The following is a 16,293-nucleotide window of genomic DNA, read 5'->3' as shown; positions in this document are numbered from 1 at the left end:
AGAGAAGAGTGCCCTCTTATCCTTGCTGCACTTTCCACCACTGATTCGCTGCCTAAGAGAGGACTAGGGCACAGGTTTGAACTAATGTCACAAAACTGGATGGGCAAGTTACAATGGTGTCGACTAAGGAAACAGAACTCATGGGGCATTGGCTATCTCCACCCTGCTGAACCCTTGGAAAAATGCCAAAGATGCATATCCCCAGTCGAATGCCTGATTAGTCTGGGATTGATAGATTGGTCTAGGATTCAGCCCTACTGGGAAGATGTCTAAATTATAATCAGCATAGAAAATGAAGTCCTCGTAGAAGAAGAGGCAAAGGTTAAAAAGAAGAAAAGAAAAGAAAGTGAAGTCCTTTCTCCCCGCCAAAACCTCTCATCAATCAATCAGGGTAACAAACAGAACACTAGGGCTCTGTCTGTGGACCAAACCCAAAAGGCCTGGCCAGGAGGGTAGATCATGTGTTCGTGGCAACTCCCTCTGTGGGCTTTTGTCCAGGTCTGTCCCCAAGCATACGATGGCCACAACTTCTGCACCAGAGCAGCATCCTGCTGTAGCACAGTCAGGTCCAGGAGTGAGGGAAAACTGGCCACTCAGAGTAGATAATATCTGGAAGGAATGACTGTTTGGGAAAGTTCCAATGCTAGTTCAGTGCCAACCCTTCCCCACCTTCTCCAGCCCTCTCCCACTCGTTCTTCCCCTCCCAACTGCTCTGGTTCTTATAAAAACCTCACAGCCTTCCTCTAACATCCTGTAGGAGCCTCTCTCCCTACTGCTGCTACACAAGACCCTGAGACTGACCTGCAGGACGAGACCATGAAGAGCCTGGTCCTTCTCGCCATCCTGGCCACCTTAGCGGTGGTGACTTCGTGTTATGGTGAGAAACTTTTCTCCCATATCTCTGTATTTACTTTTCTGTCTCTGACTTTGGCTTACTTCTATTTTTCCTCTCCCTCCTCCTCTTCTTCCCCCTTTCTCTGTTATAATCTTAAAGTACCATTACTTTCACATTTCCCAGGCTCCACGGAAACTGATCTGTTCTATTAAGTCTTTTTTATATCCTAAATATCCAGAGTCTTGTGCAACTTAACAGGCAAACCCGTTCAGTGGTAAGTCTCTATATATCTAGAAACTCCGATATTTCAGAAAGAAGGTATCAAATTTCCCACCGCCCTGCATCCTCGTTTTTAAGGATATTTATTTAGACTTTGGTATCAATGGGTTAAGGGCATTGTTTAAACCACTTGCCTTTGAGCAAATCAATTTTCATGTGAAGTATTAAGTACAACCCTTTCTAGGGACTGGACAATATCATGAACTTACTGTGTTGTTCAGTTGATTAATGTTTAAAATAAAGTTTTACATCAAAAGACTTTTAGAAAATAATCATTTTCATAACTTCTGTTGTCAGAAAATAAATTTTGCCTGTTTTCTATATGTTGTTAAATATACCTGCATTTGTTCAAAGCTTATAAAAGGAAATCTGAAGCAAAGTTATTTACTTATTTCAGTCTTTTGCTTCAATTACGTGGATATTTTCACTGTTTTTAAATTTAAATCACATTAACAAACAAAGATTATGCTTCGCACTCTTGTATTCACAAATTTTCTATATCAGAGGATTTGATTTCTTCACCTCCTTTTTAACTTTTGAAGAAAATTCACTTGCTGGCAAATATTAATAGAAGCCTCTTATTCCAAAATTTACCTGCTGTGCTCAGGAGAGTGGCAGAAAGAAGAAAACTTCTGCTTTGATATCATTTCAGTTCTCTCTCTGAACTGGCATCATGCCCAGGGTGAGCTGTCAGCTGGAGCCAGTGGTTTCTGTGGCTGCCAATTTAACACAGGTTCTTAAGGGGCTTTCGGAACCCTCTTAGAAACCTGTCCTAGTAAGCCCAGCAGAGCAGCTGCCCTGTAGTTCTCTTGCCTGGAGAAACCTGGCTGTCTTCTGGATCCTTCTTAATCCTTTTTGACCCTGTTCTCAAACAGGCTCTGAATAATCCAGAGAAGAAAGTTCTCTGGAGACTTCTGTACAGCACTTAAAGTGTCTTCTTTTGCTTGTCTGAAGACATCATAGCCCTTGGGAAATTTTAGCTGAAAATGGCCACTCCCTCCTTCAACATCAGAGAAACTAAAATATAGAGATATTCACAGCAAGGCCAGAGCTAGAGATAAACCTCATAAATCCCAAATTCCTGAAATTTGTAATAACCACACTGCTAAATACATTCTTCACATTTTTACACTCTTTAATTTAAACTATTACAGTGTCTAAACTGATAAATAATGATATAAGGAATCATTGCTAAACGGTGATATATTGATTTTTTTTTAATTCCAGAATCGCATGAAAGCATGGAATCTTATGAACTTAGTAAGTGAATATTTAAATCTCTTGCATTAAAGAACCTCTCCCCATTTTTAAATAAACAAGATGGTAAGATACATAACAGGGAGGGAAAAGGGGGCCTCTTTTGAAAAACTAAAGTAAATTTTTAAATCTAATGACTATAAAAATTGCCAAAGGAGCAATTTTTTAAGCTTGAAGTAGTGCAATATGGGATTTAAGCTACAGGCAACATATTCAGAAGCCATAAAATCTCATTTGAAAATTTTAAATTGGCACCATGTCAACTGCACAGATGGAAAACAAGAAGTAATGACAAATGGTAAAGCACAGAGTTGGACGCCAAGTCAGCTGGGAGACCACAGGCGCCACGTTAAGCTGAGTGCTGTTTTGTTTTTTTGGGGTTTTGGCTTTTTTGTTTTTTTTGTTTTGTTTTGTTTTTGAGATGGTGTCTCACTCTGTCGCCCAGGCTGGAGTGCAGTGGCGTGATCTCGGCTCACTGCAAGCTCCACCTCCCAGGTTCAGGCAATTATCATGCCTTAGCCTCCCAAGCAGCTGGTGCATGACATCATGCCTGGCTAATTTTTGTATTTTTAGTAGAGACAGGGTTTCACCATGTTGTCCAGGCTGGTCTCGAACTCCTGACTTCAAGTGATCCACTCACCACAGCCTCCCAAAGTGCCGGGATTACAGGCGTGAGCCACCATACCCAGCCAGCTGAATGTTATTGAATAGCTGGATTTATAAAGACTGAACATATGAGGAAATGGCACATCACTCTTGTTTTTAATTTATTCATTATTTTTATAGTGTTTAAACTGTTCACGTACCAGCAATCTAGAGTTATGCTTCATAAATCCTCAGGACAGAGAATTTCTCCTCAAAAGGAATTTAAAACCTACCAAGTAGAAATACGGAGATTAAGAAAAGCAAAGTAATCGTCCAAAGGCAAAACCAACAAAGTCCATATGACAAGTCTCTAAGACACATAGATTGATTACTGATTTCATTTGATCAGGAAGTTAATGAAATCTACTTTATATCCTCCTTTAATTTTTGCCAATCTCTGTTTATGAGTTGCAGAAGTTAAGGCACTTACAAATATATTTGGGTCAAGGAATATTCATGGAAATATTTTCAGCTATGTGTCACTAAAACTGCATTTATTTATTTTCTATTCCAAGATCCCTTCATTAACAGGAGAAATGCAAATACCTTCATATCCCCTCAGCAGAGATGGAGAGCTAAAGTCCAAGAGAGGTCAGTAAGAAACTTCCTGAGGAGCGCTCATTTTTCCCAGTGTAGATCACAGATCTGAATTGGAGTGGGAAACAGGTTTTTCATCATATACATTATTCCTAATTATACTTTAAAATCAAAAACTTAAAAACAATATACAGAAAAAAACTGAATTATTAGAAAACTACTTGGGGAAAGATCCGGAAAGGAGAGAGAAGGAGGAGAGAAAGGAGGACAGAAAGAAAACTTCTATTGTCATTTAAAAAAACAAACAAAAAAAACCCCCATTCTGCCTTCCCTCCCTGGTTTTTTTGGTTGGTTGGTTTGTTTTTCTGAGACAGAGTCTCACTCTGTTGCCCAGGCTGGATTGTAGTGGCACTATCTCGTGCCTCAGCCTCCCAGGTAGCTGGGATTACAGGCACGTGCTACCATGTCCAGCTATTTTTGTATTTTTAGTAAAGACGGGGTTTCGTCATGTTGGCCGGGCTGGTCTTGAACTTCTGACCTCAAGCAATCCGCCCGCCTCAGCCTCCCAAAATGCTGGGATTACGGGCCTGAGCCACCACACCCGGCCTCTCCCTGTTCCTTAAATATCTCTTAATATAGGTGGGCATGGAGAGAAAGTCTCTCCAATATTTTCTTCTTCTTTTCCATTTTCTTATTTTTCCACTTTATGTTTCTCAATTTTGGCCTCTTTTTCCACTTTCTAGGATCCGAGAACGCTCTAAGCCTGTCCACGAGCTCAACAGGGAAGCCTGTGATGACTACAGACTTTGCGAACGCTACGCCATGGTTTATGGATACAATGCTGCCTATAATCGCTACTTCAGGGAGCGCCGAGGGGCCAAATGAGATTGGGGGAAGAAAAAATCTCGTTTTTTCTGGAGTCTGGCACCTGATTTTGTATCCCCTTGTAGCAGCATTACTGAAATACATAGACTCATCTACAATGCTTGTTTCCTGTATATTCTCTTGTCTGGCTGCACCCCTTTTTCCCACCCCCACATTGACAAGTAATGAAAGTGCACTGCAGTGAGGGTCAAAGGAGAGTCAACACATGTGATTGTTCCATAATAAACTTCTGTTGTGATACTTTCACTTGCAAATCTGGTTTCTTTTGGGAAAATACAGAGATATTTAAATCAGGGCCCACCTTACCCAAAATAGGAGATTCTATTCATCTCATATCTAGTATTGATTAGAAAAATAACTGCATGAAAAGAAGGAAGTTTAGAAAGCACTCACCCAGCCATAAATTCTCTAAACCCTCTCTACTTTGGAATCCGTGAATGGAATCTGGTATGTTTTTTCCAGGACTTTCCTGTCTCCTATTTCACAATTTCAAATTGTGGCAAATACAGGGCTCACTTCATTTGTTTTTTCATCCTTATGCATCAAAGTCAAAAACGTTTCTGAATCAAGATAATCTAGAAGAAGAGAAAAAAGGAGGGAAAGGAAAAGAGAAAACAAAAGAGACAAATAAAAAACAATTGGCAAAAACTGTCAATAATAGTTTATAGACCTAACTATATCAATAATCACATTATATGTAAATAGTCTAAACAATCCAATTATTTTTTACTTCTACATATGTTATATTTTTACTTCTACGTTTGTTATAGGTTCCACGCTACATGTTTATTATTCATGCTTTAAATAATTTTAATAATTTCTTTTAAAGTTTAGATAATAAGAAAATATCCCAGGCCAGGCACAGTGGCCCACACCTGTAATGTCAGTAGCCATGACCACACCAATGCACTCCAGCCTGGGAAACAGAGTGAGACTCTGTCTCTAGAGAAAAATAAAAAAGAAAAGAAAGAAAAGATCTCATATATTTACCCATGTAGTTTTTATTTCCTTTTTTCTTCATTCTTCTTTCCACGTGGTGTCACTTCCTTTCTGCCTGAGAACTTCCTTTAACGTTTCTTATAGTTCAGGTCTGCAGGATTCTTTAAGTTTTGTATGTTTGTTTTTATTCTTGAAAGATATTTTCACTGTATATTGAATCCCAAGTTGCCACGTTTCTTTTAATTATTTAAGACATTCCACTGAATTCTAGCTTGCACAGTTTTTTGATATAAAATTTGTTGTAATTCATATCTTTGTTCCACTGTATCTACTGCGTCTTTTATCTCTGGCTGCTTCTAACATTTTTCTCTTTATTAGTGCTTTCAACCAAATTGATTCACACCTATCTTGATTTTTATTATTTTTCTTGTTCTTGAGGCTTATTGACCTTCTTGGATTGCATAAAACTAGAAAAATTTTCAGCCATTATTTTTTCAAATACTTCCATCCCTCACTCCTCCCCTCCTTTAGAGGGTCCAATGACATGCACATTTGACCACTTGAAGTAATCCAACTCTCTGATGTTATTTCAGTTTTTACAAAATGCTTTTCTCTGTGTGTTTTATTTTTGACACTTTCTATTAATGTGTCATCAGGTTCATTAACCTTTACTTTGGCAATATCTAATCTACTATTAATTTCATCTAGTGTATTTTTCATCCCAGACATTGTGGTTTTAATCAGCAGAAGTTTGATCTGGATGTTTTCATATCTTCCATGCCTCTGCTTATCTTTTTAAATGTCTTTGATACATTTAAATTGTTACAGTAACTATTTTAACATAATGTCAGTTATGGGTTGGTTTGACTGGTTGATTATTCTACTTATGAATCACAATTTTCTACTTTTCTGCATTCTTGCTTAATTTTATTTGATGCCAGACATTGTAAATTTTACCTTTTTGTGTACTGGATATTCTTCTATTTCTGTATGTGTTCCTGAGCTTTGCTTTGGGATTCAGTTAAATCATGTGGATAAAATTAATCAGTATTTAATCTAAGGCTAATTATTTCCCCACACCGAGGCAAGACCTTTCTAAGTACTGCGCCCAATGTCCCATGACAATAATCGTAGCCCTGAGTTAACAGCAGCCACTGTTTCCTCTATGTCTCTTAGATGGTAATCTCCCCACACACAAATGCCAATCAGTTCTCTATGTGTACACAAGAGCGCCCTCCACTGATATCCAGGGATCCCTCTCTCCTTTGCAGTATTTTGCCATGTGAAATATAGTCACTATGTTTTTCTAGAACTCTCAACTCCATCTCAACTCAAAATGTCCACTGGACTCCACCTTGGTTCCCTCTCCCTAAGCCATGGCCTAGAAGCTCCCTTAAGGCAATAGGCTGGAGAAGTCACAGGACTTACTCTGTTTTCCATCTTATAGCAATGGCCATCTTCAATTGCCCCATGTCCAGGGTCTTGAAAGCCATTTTTTCATATGTATTGCCTGTGTCTTTAGTTGTTTCTGAAGAGAAGGTAAATCCCTCTTTCTTAGATGGAGCCTTAGTTCCTTAGACTCCATCTTAGCTAAAAGTCCATTAAAACAGGCAGGACTATTTAAATGGTGATCCCAGCCTCAGAGTTCACCAGTAAAATTGGCTCAGACGTATACTGCAGTTACATCACAGTTCCAATGCTCATTCTGGCTAGTCTTACTTTCCTCAACCCTCTCATGTATTGTTCCCCAAGAAACCACCCGCACACAAATCTCTAAATCTTAGAGTCGGCTTCCTAGGGAACCAAATCTGTGACAGTCATTCAGGTGGTAAATAGTGAATAGTCAACCAGCATCTTCTAGCTCCAGAATCTTCTCGCTCCAGCTCGTTTTATTCATTATGTAACACTAGTTTTATAGTTTTTGAGTTGGCAAGAGGTTCAGCAATAATCTATTTAAATCCCCTAATTTTTCAGTTGAAGAATTTGAGAGCTTAAAATCTAAGTGACTTAAGTGACTGTCCCAAGGGCAGGTAATTCTATTTTCTTGAGCAATTTACTTGTACTGACCTCATAAAATATAATTCTTTAAGCCAGTTTCTTAAAGAGTTGTGTACAAATAGCTCATATATTTTCACCAGCCTCCCATTGTATAGTTACACTTTCCAATCTGATGAAGATATTTTTTATGTAGTTTCTACCTTAGTCAAAATTTTATCTATCTACCATCTCAGCTCTATAATTTCTTTTTTTGATATATCCTTGTTTTTCAGAATTAAGACACACAAAATAACATGTTACAGGTCTTACTCTCTTCCTCTTTTCTCATCTTGGTAAGGTTTTTCCACAGATTAATTTAGCCTGAGAACCAAAGTGTTTAAACATAAGCAGATTACTCTGCCACACCCATAAAAGCAATTTGCATCTTAGAAAAGTGTCTAAGAATAAGTACTTTGTAGCTAGGTCTCCTAGTTTTTAATGCCAGCTCCACCACTGAGAATGTGTCAATCTTGGGCAAGTTAAGTAATCTCACTGGGCCTCAATTCCCTTATCTGTAAAATAAGATTATTCTAGTACCTATCTTAGAGTTGCTGTCAACATTAAACAAGTTAATATACGTAAAGTGCACAAAACACTGCCTGGCATGTAGTAAGTGCTCAATAGTTGTTAGCTATTTCTACTGTATTGTACTATTACTATGATCTGGATATTAAAAATGGCAAGACAATGACTCTTTGGAGAGTCACACTTATACCTCAAGTATCTATAATTGTCTATAAAGAGCAGTCTGCAGGATTCATAGCCAAACACTATAAAGAGCACTGGCTAGTTTGGACTCACTTCACTCTTCCTGTCCTCCACAAGGCCATGGCTACCTATGTTGAGCAGTATGCAGTTTCAAAAAAGACTAGAAAATTAATTATCTTCATTTTTGTACTCACCTGGGTTTGAAATTTTTGCAGCCAAAGTAATTCATACTAGAATGGAGCTAAACTTACATTATTACACAGTAGTACTAGTAGTAATCGTTGTCGTCGTCGTAGTAGTAGTAGTAATAGTAGTAATAGTATAATAGTATATGCAAGCACTATGTACCCTTACCCTTTCAATGGAGGGAATCTGTAGGTAATCTGTTGCTATATGTACCTTAAGTTCTTGATGTCCTAATTATCCATCATTAGTAGCCTTCCCATCAGTTCTTCAATTTTAATGCTTCCTTGTCATAATACAGAACTCTAATGAGAGTGAATTCTATCCTAAATTCATGTTGATTTGGAACCCTGAAGCTTTGCCTCTATTGCCTCTGCTTTGCCTCTATTTGCCTCTATTTATGAACTAGGGTTCTATTTTATCCTAGGTGGCCCTCCTCTGGAACCCAGACGTTGCTACCCATCTGATTATTCCTAGATATACCTTCTGCCATGTCCCTTCCACCAGTAAGTATCCCTGGCCATTGATGTCAGTTCAGAACAAAACAGATTAATCTACTCTGCTTCACTGGCAAGAATGAGACACCATAATCCAGGATGTGTTACATACCCTAAACTACCAAGCATTGCATAGGGCTGTGTCCCCAGTAGGTAGACTGTATGTGTCCAACAATAATGTGTGGAGGCAGGAGTGACCTTACTTGTCACCATTTGTAAACCACATGAGGAATTTATATTTTAAATCCCTACAATTCTAACCTATAGGCCTGGGAATTGTGGTTTAGGAAGAGGAAATATTTTCACCATGGAACATAGGAAGAGTCTCATTTACGTTCTAAAGCTTCACAGTAACTTCATGCTCTTCATGCCAGGCGGCAAATGAAGGATTCATCTTCCTAACAGGGGTAATGGACTTTAGGAGAAGGTAGGGCTTCCTAGCAGGGGTAATTGATGTCGGGAGAAGGTCATTTCATCAGGAGAAGGTAGGGCTTCTGTTATACAATCTAAGGAGGGAAAGTGAATCTGATATCACTGAAACATCTCTTGATATGCCTGCGCCCAATCATGATACTAAATGGACAGATGTATCAGCCATGGTCTAGAAGAGCATAGTGCAGGAACTCCAACTCTCAAGAAAGGAGCTCTAACTCCCTTACCAGTTAGACATCAAGACCACCAGATACGCTATGAGTGAGCGAAATCTAGAATGGCTAGTTTTTAAGAGGGAAACAATGAGTATTAGCAGCGGCCTTGCAACTATCTGTACCAACACAGGCTATAGTTAATCCCACTAACCTTCATACGTGTTCTGGCTTGACCCTACAGTGAATTAGACCTCAAACATGAGAATATACCAAAGGATCAATTATACAGCTGGAAAGATGAGATAGTCAGCACACTAAAACTGGGAAATACATTTGCATAAAACAACCACAGTATCCAGGAAAGTAGGACTAGAACCTCTCTATTAAACCAATCAGAATCTTGAAGAAGCTGTTCCTGGAACAGTTTGCGTGAAGCAAGTTCAAGCATGATGGGTGGGTGTAATGAATGATGTGGTGCATTGCCCAGATCCCTTCAGGACTGAGGCACTCGTTTTCTCAGCTGCCTGAGTCTCTTTCCTAAAACTGCTCTTAGCTGAAGAAAGTCATCTTGCCCCAATTTGCATTTCTCTCCAGAAGCAGCCCATATTCAAAAACTGGTCAATGCAGGGATATTAACACCTAGCCCTCTTCCCCTGACACTGACATTTTTCAGTCTTATGATTGCATCTTTCTTATCTCCCCTTCCCCTGCCAGCTCCATGTTGAAAAGCCAGGATCTATCATGACTTAACTGCTCAGTTTATGACTTTACACATTCTGAGTAATGGGAAAGCAGAATTAGGACATAGGAACCTGTCTTGGTGGTCTTTTGGCCCCAATATTTCTGAATTTAAAATGAAACCCCTGGTCCATCCTCAAGAATGTTAAAACCAGGGACTACATTATGAGATTCATCTGTTAATTCCTGTAAAGAAATGAGCTGGGTGACCTGTTGAGGGATTTTTCCATCTCTAATTTTTCTGAATTCAGGCATTGAAAGCTAACCAACAATTAAGAAAGCCAGAAACGTAAGTCATCTGGGGTTGTTCAAACATGAGGTTAAGCTTTGAAAAATACTGTTCAAGAAATGTGCTCTTTGCTCATCTGGTTAATACAGGAGACTTTTATGTTGTTTGCCTAGAAACCCTCTGACTCCTTTACTTTGGGTAGAGCAATACATGAAATTTGTCCCTACCCATTTCATCTAAGGATAATGACTACTCCTTGTGACCACAAACCTATAATAAATAAAGTAGGAAAATAATTTGCGTACATTGGTGTTTTTAAGCATTCTGAGAGAGAATTTTCCTCCTTATGAGGAGTCTTGGAAAAGCCTAAAAGATAATAATTTTGTATTATAAAAGTATTCCAAGAAAATCATAAATGTTGGTACTTACTCCTAGGAGTGAGACTTCAAACATGACAGTATACCAAAGAAGAAATTATAGAGCTGAAAAAGAGGAGATAATTTTTTCATTATCCTGGTTAATACATTTCTATAGAACAGCCACAGGATCCAGAAAGATGGGTCTAGAACTACAAAGTTTACTAGAAGCATATGGGCAATCTGCACCCATCTCTTTGAAAACATAAAAGAAAATTGGAAAAAATATAAAGCAAATTTAGTTCAATATTCCACAAACAAGTATTCTAAGTGATAATACTCCAGTCAGTGTGCTGCCAAAATTGTTCTATGCCCAGACAAGTTCTATTGTCTTTATATATCTCCTCTTAGAAATACATATATAATATATGTTTAATATACTAAATGTAATATATCAAACCTTCTGTGTGGTCCATCAGTAAAGGAATTTGTTTGAGTCTGTTGAGCACAGGGGTTTGCAAGATACTTTGACAATATAATGTTGTTTTCAGGGGGCATTGACCAAAATCTTGCAGAACACTATTTAGAACCATTAATCAAGCCCAGCCTCCCACTATTTCTTTCTACAGCATTCCTAGCATTCCACCTACATGTATGTAACATTTAACAAATATTTATCATATGCCTACTCTATGCCATATGATGTGGCCAATGTAGCAGATGGTCATTCAGTTTGTACTTGCAAACATGTGTTATGAAGCGCTCTAGGTCACATGATGTCCTAGTTTTTGCATACTGAATCCATTTAAACATTTTGGCCTTACTTCTTCTCTCTCAAACAAAACAGAACGAGTCTATTCTACTCACTCACTTCTCTGTTCTTCTTTTCAGTCTTCCACATTGGATATGTTGCTCAAACACCTTCACACTCCCATGCATCTTTTTCTGATTATATCCTAATTTATCAGCGTCTGTCTTGCAGGACCCAATGTGAAGCACAACACATTTTCTGATAGTCTCAGAGTGCAATTAATTGTGACTGTTCATGATCCAAATCTTGTTGCGTCTAAGACTGTATTTGCTTTTCTCACAGTTGCTTCTCACCAATGGCTTTGTTAAAACCTTCAGGTGAAAAAAAAACAAAAACAAAAACCTTCAGGTGTTTTTAACGTAAAGCACTAGCAAGTCACATCTTTCCCCATGCTGTACTTGTGAGCACATTTTGTCATCTAAATGCAAAGTGTGTTTTATCACTATCTCAATGTCATCTTGTTAAATTCAATAGTTGAGATAATTGCATCATTCATTTTATTAGCTATCTGTTAGAGATATGAATCTCCTGAAAATTTGATGACAATATCTTTGTCTATGCGCCTTTGAATAAAATATGTTGACCAATAGGGATTAGAAACAAATATATCAACAAAAGAACCAAAAGGGCAGGGTGAGGTAAGGCCTGGGAAGGTAGTGCCAGGGAGAAGTGCTTGCCACTAAAATTCACTTCAAAGTTAATTGTATTCACTGCTCTTTCACATGCATCCTCATTAGTCTGCTATATCAGAAATCTCAATGCAGATTTAGGAAGCCAATAAATTTGTCCCATGCGCTATGTATGGTCAGTCAATTGGCCCTACTAGCTCTGTTCCCTTATTCAAAATGCCTAACAACTTTCCAGGTGATGCAAAATGATTAGTTAATATATTACCCAGTATAAAAGCATCTAACTGGACCAAAAGGACAGAAGGCAGAAGAAAGCTCATTGAAAGCTTACAGTGAATCAGACGCAGTGTCCTGTATGCAATGCCATTTATAGGACTTCCCAGGCCAGACTTCCTCACTCTTCCCCACCCCAGAGCTTTGAGTCCATGTTAGGCAGGTTCTATCATGAGCTTTGGCATAGGGTGCCTGACATCAGGTCAGTTGGATATAGACTTATGACAACCAAAAAAAAAATAAAAAATCTTGTCTAATCATCCAGTCTTTCTCATTCTAGTAAAAACAACAACAACAACAAACCCAAAAACAAACAAATAAACAAACAAAAACAACATAGATACATTAAATTTAGCAGAGTTTATTTGAGCAAAGAAACAGTTCATGAATTAGGCAGCATTCTGAAGCAGTAAAGGTTAAGAAAGCTCTACCCAGCAATATGAGCAAGCAGTATTTATAGACAGAAAAAGGAAGTGATGTGTAGAAATAGCCTGACTGGTGACAGCTCTGCATTTGCCTTGTTTGGACATGTCTAAGCAGTTTACAGGCCCTGCTTGGCTGAAAGCTCAGCTGCTATGATTGACCAAAACTCAATTATTCATGCCAAGAATATACTAACTGCAAGTTACGTTGCAGTGTATTTACATATTAAGTTAGGTTACAGTTTGTTACATATGGAGACAGCTTTAGGCCAAATTTCATTTAACACTAGTGTCTCTTTTTCTATCTACTCCCTCCCCACCTACAGACCAAAACAAGCTGACTTAGTCTTCCCAAGGAAATGTCTGCTTTGTAAAAATGGAATTTGGAGAGAACCATGTTGACACAAAGAAATTGGTGTCAAATAGTGAACCTAAAGCTAGCCCAGCAAGCTCTGGAACAAGACTCTTTGGAGCATGGGCCTTCAAGTACCTTTCAAATCATATTATAAAGTAGCAACCTAGGCTACCAACTCATAAAGAGGTTCTTTGCTGGCTGAACAGCAATCCAGGTGTCTCAAGCTGTCAATCAAATGTAAGAGAAAAATAGACCCAGACCAACATGGTTTCTGAGAGTTTCCCCAAATGAAGAGAAACTTGAAGTTTATGTGGACCCCTCAGAATTGCTAGTTCCTGGAGAACCTGCATTTGTGGGACTGGATTGAAGGAGAAGCACGCTAGGCCTAACCACTAGAATGTCAGCAGCAGACTTGGAACCAGAATAGAGATGAGGTGTACATGTATGTTTGCAATGAAAGAGGAGACACAACATCAGTGCAGTATAACCCTCCTTTGACCCAGCTCAGTAAACACCCAATTCTTCACACAGACTCTACTCTTAAATCTGCTCTAGCAGCCCCAGATGTATAGTGTTAATTTCTCATTTTTAAAAACGTATTTATTTTTAGTGCTGTCACATAGACACTTTATTTCCACTGGTTCTAACTGCATCTATGGGGAGTAGGAACAATATTGTCTGTAGTCAAGAGGTGTGGGAACAAAGTCAGGTAGGTTAAAGTCACTAAAAGCATAACAAGCACTGGAACTTAAATGTCAACACCTAAACACACCCTTTGCTACTTTTAAAGGTAAGAAGCTTGGAAAGTCTTTTTGCAAAAGGAAGACCAGGGACACATAGCAATGTGTGCAAACTAACCAGACTTGAAATCATATAGAAAAGAGAAGATCCAACCCTAATGCTAGAAAATATGTTGAGAATGAAAATCTCCTTTGCAGTCACCTTTCATTTTCTAATAAGACTTCTTTGGAAATCACAAAGTCAAAAGTCATAGAAGTAACATTAAGTTCTTTTTAGAATGAAATCAGTCTAAAAAGCATTTTTGAGTGGTAGAGAGTCAGCCTCTTGTCTAGAACAAATTAGTTCCCTTGGATAAAAGTAAATAATTCAATTTTAATTTTGCAAGAGGGAAAAATAAACCTGTGCTTCAAAAATATTTACAGGGTTTTTTTTTATCCTTTGCACTCAGTGACCTGGAAGATGAAAAGAAGGCCCTGAGCCAAACCAAAATATGTCCATGGTTTTCCACAAGCTGGACTGGGTTTGTAAATGTTGCAGTGAGAAAACTTCAAAGTCATAATTTAGGTCTGTGCTGCTTGATATACACATACCTTGCAATTTTAAACAGTGACATGATTTATTTCCTTCGTGTTAAAAACAGATATTACTTGTAGAGGCTAAAAAAGATCTTGATATAATAAAGTGAGTTTTTAGGTATTCAAACTCTAGAATTGGCCCTACACAGTCTACAGTGTTTTTCTAGTAAGCCTCTAGGTTTCCAGGATCTTTCATGAGAGGCCACCCCATAGCACTGTTAGTGTATCTATCAAAGATGCTTTCCTGGCTTTGCTAATGCTGGTACGCACAAACTTGGACTTTCAAAAAGAAGAGACAAACTGCCTTCCTTATGGCTTCAACTGCAAAACAACCTGCAGAATAAGTTAGGAAAGGTGGATGCACTAAAATGAAGGCTTCTCGATGTTCCCCATTTGATGGTGACACTCTGCATTTTCTCCACAAATCATCGGCTGATGTTCCACTAAACATGCACTCTTTGAGAAGAATGTATTAGAATGGTTACTCTTTCCTGAACGGGCATGAAATGTAAGTCACCTTCATCTCCACTTACACTTCTCTAAACCTAATCGGGACTGATTTTTAGTATCTCTTTTCATGTCTTCTCCTTGTGCCCCAGTCACTGGAACCAAAGAGGGCCAAAATTGGAAGAGTAGACCCTTTCATTTGTTTAACACTTTCTCATACCATGATCTCATGTAACCCACTTCTCCCCTTTAGAAAGCTTAGGTGCATGTGTCTCTTATGTTAGTATGAATATATATATATATACATCCTGCTCATTTCATGGCTCCATTTTACAGAACGGAGATGTACTCTGGAGACCAGGGGCACTGACTGTATCTAGAGGAGAATAAACACAAAAATGAAAGGGGCTTAAAACTAAGCTCCATGACCAATGGTGAAAGAAATGAATACTATTTGATCTGGAGCAAAGAAGACATGTGTGCCTCTAGGTACAAACCTACAAAGGTCTAACATGTGGAAAGGAAAAAGATATACTACCCTAAGAGTAGAACTACGAACAAAGGATAAAAATTACAGAGAAGGATTTTGGTTCAACGAATGAAAAATCTAAGAGAGAAGTTCAATTTGAAAATGCCTACTGGAGTAAGCTTATCATCACAGGATGATGTTTAAATAAGGGGAAACACCACCTGACAGGGACAAAAGAAAAGGGAATTCCTGGAGAGGATGGTCAGGCCAAATGATACGTCAAACCTTAGAATCCTGTGATTCTTATCTATGCCTAAATAGGAGAAACACACAGAGCCGATACTTCTGTTCATAAAAACAGCTGTTAGTCCCTTCCACTCAGGAGAGGGAGAGGGTTAGACAGTATGTTAAGATACAGAAACAGGCTGAAGGAATTTAGGCATTCCAGGAAAGATAGAATGAGCATGTGAGAGTGGGCAAATAAGATGATTATAACTATGTTAGATGGGTGAGTGGACATAGAAGTAACATTAAGTAAGGAGCAACTGTCTAGCATTTTAAGCCTCCATCCTGACTCTTCCTTAATTTGCACAGATAACATATATTTGTGGTAGGCATATTTAGGGCTTGGCTTTTCTTTTTTGGATAACTCATTTAATTCTTTAGGTCTTATCGAAACCATAGCCCTGAGTTGTGAATTAAATGTGGTCAGAAGCAGATAGGTAACTAAGAGCTTGACAATAAAGAAAAGAAAGAAGGAGTTTCTATTATTTTCTAAGCGTGTCTGTGACTCATAATCTTAAATGTAATTAAACTAATACAAGCACGTATTACACATTTTATTTTGCTATGGTTTGTG

The 16,293-nt window shown here is 38.4% G+C and overlaps 1 protein-coding gene and 1 long non-coding RNA gene across 3 annotated transcripts; one reads left to right on the top strand and one right to left on the bottom strand.

Moving 5' to 3' along the window:
- Nucleotides 1-682: 682 nt before the first annotated feature.
- MGP (matrix Gla protein) lies at nucleotides 683-4,684 on the top strand. Of its 2 annotated transcripts, XM_023226130.2 has the most exons (5): nucleotides 760-877; nucleotides 1,722-1,796; nucleotides 2,342-2,374; nucleotides 3,532-3,607; nucleotides 4,297-4,684. In XM_023226130.2, exons 1-5 carry the CDS (start codon nucleotides 817-819, stop codon nucleotides 4,436-4,438), a joined length of 387 nt encoding a protein of 128 aa, XP_023081898.1. In that variant the 5' UTR covers nucleotides 760-816; the 3' UTR covers nucleotides 4,439-4,684. The 2 variants fall into 2 exon arrangements, with proteins under 2 accessions (XP_023081899.1, XP_023081898.1); XM_023226131.2 differs by lacking the exon at nucleotides 1,722-1,796 and having other exon boundaries at nucleotides 683-877.
- LOC111552040 lies at nucleotides 3,624-11,702 on the bottom strand. Its single transcript, XR_002734536.1, has 4 exons — nucleotides 11,584-11,702; nucleotides 10,786-10,838; nucleotides 4,832-5,013; nucleotides 3,624-3,661 (listed from the first exon to the last, which is right to left on the bottom strand). It is a non-coding gene; the product is annotated as an uncharacterized LOC111552040 (long non-coding RNA).
- Between the last annotated feature and the right edge of the window lie 4,591 nt (nucleotides 11,703-16,293).

The sequence above is a fragment of the Piliocolobus tephrosceles genome, chromosome 10 (assembly GCF_002776525.5).
Source record: "Piliocolobus tephrosceles isolate RC106 chromosome 10, ASM277652v3, whole genome shotgun sequence".
Taxonomy (NCBI): Eukaryota; Metazoa; Chordata; class Mammalia; order Primates; family Cercopithecidae; genus Piliocolobus; species Piliocolobus tephrosceles.
The sequence above is the reverse complement of the archived record's forward strand: the minus strand, read 5'-3'. Positions and strand labels throughout refer to the sequence as shown.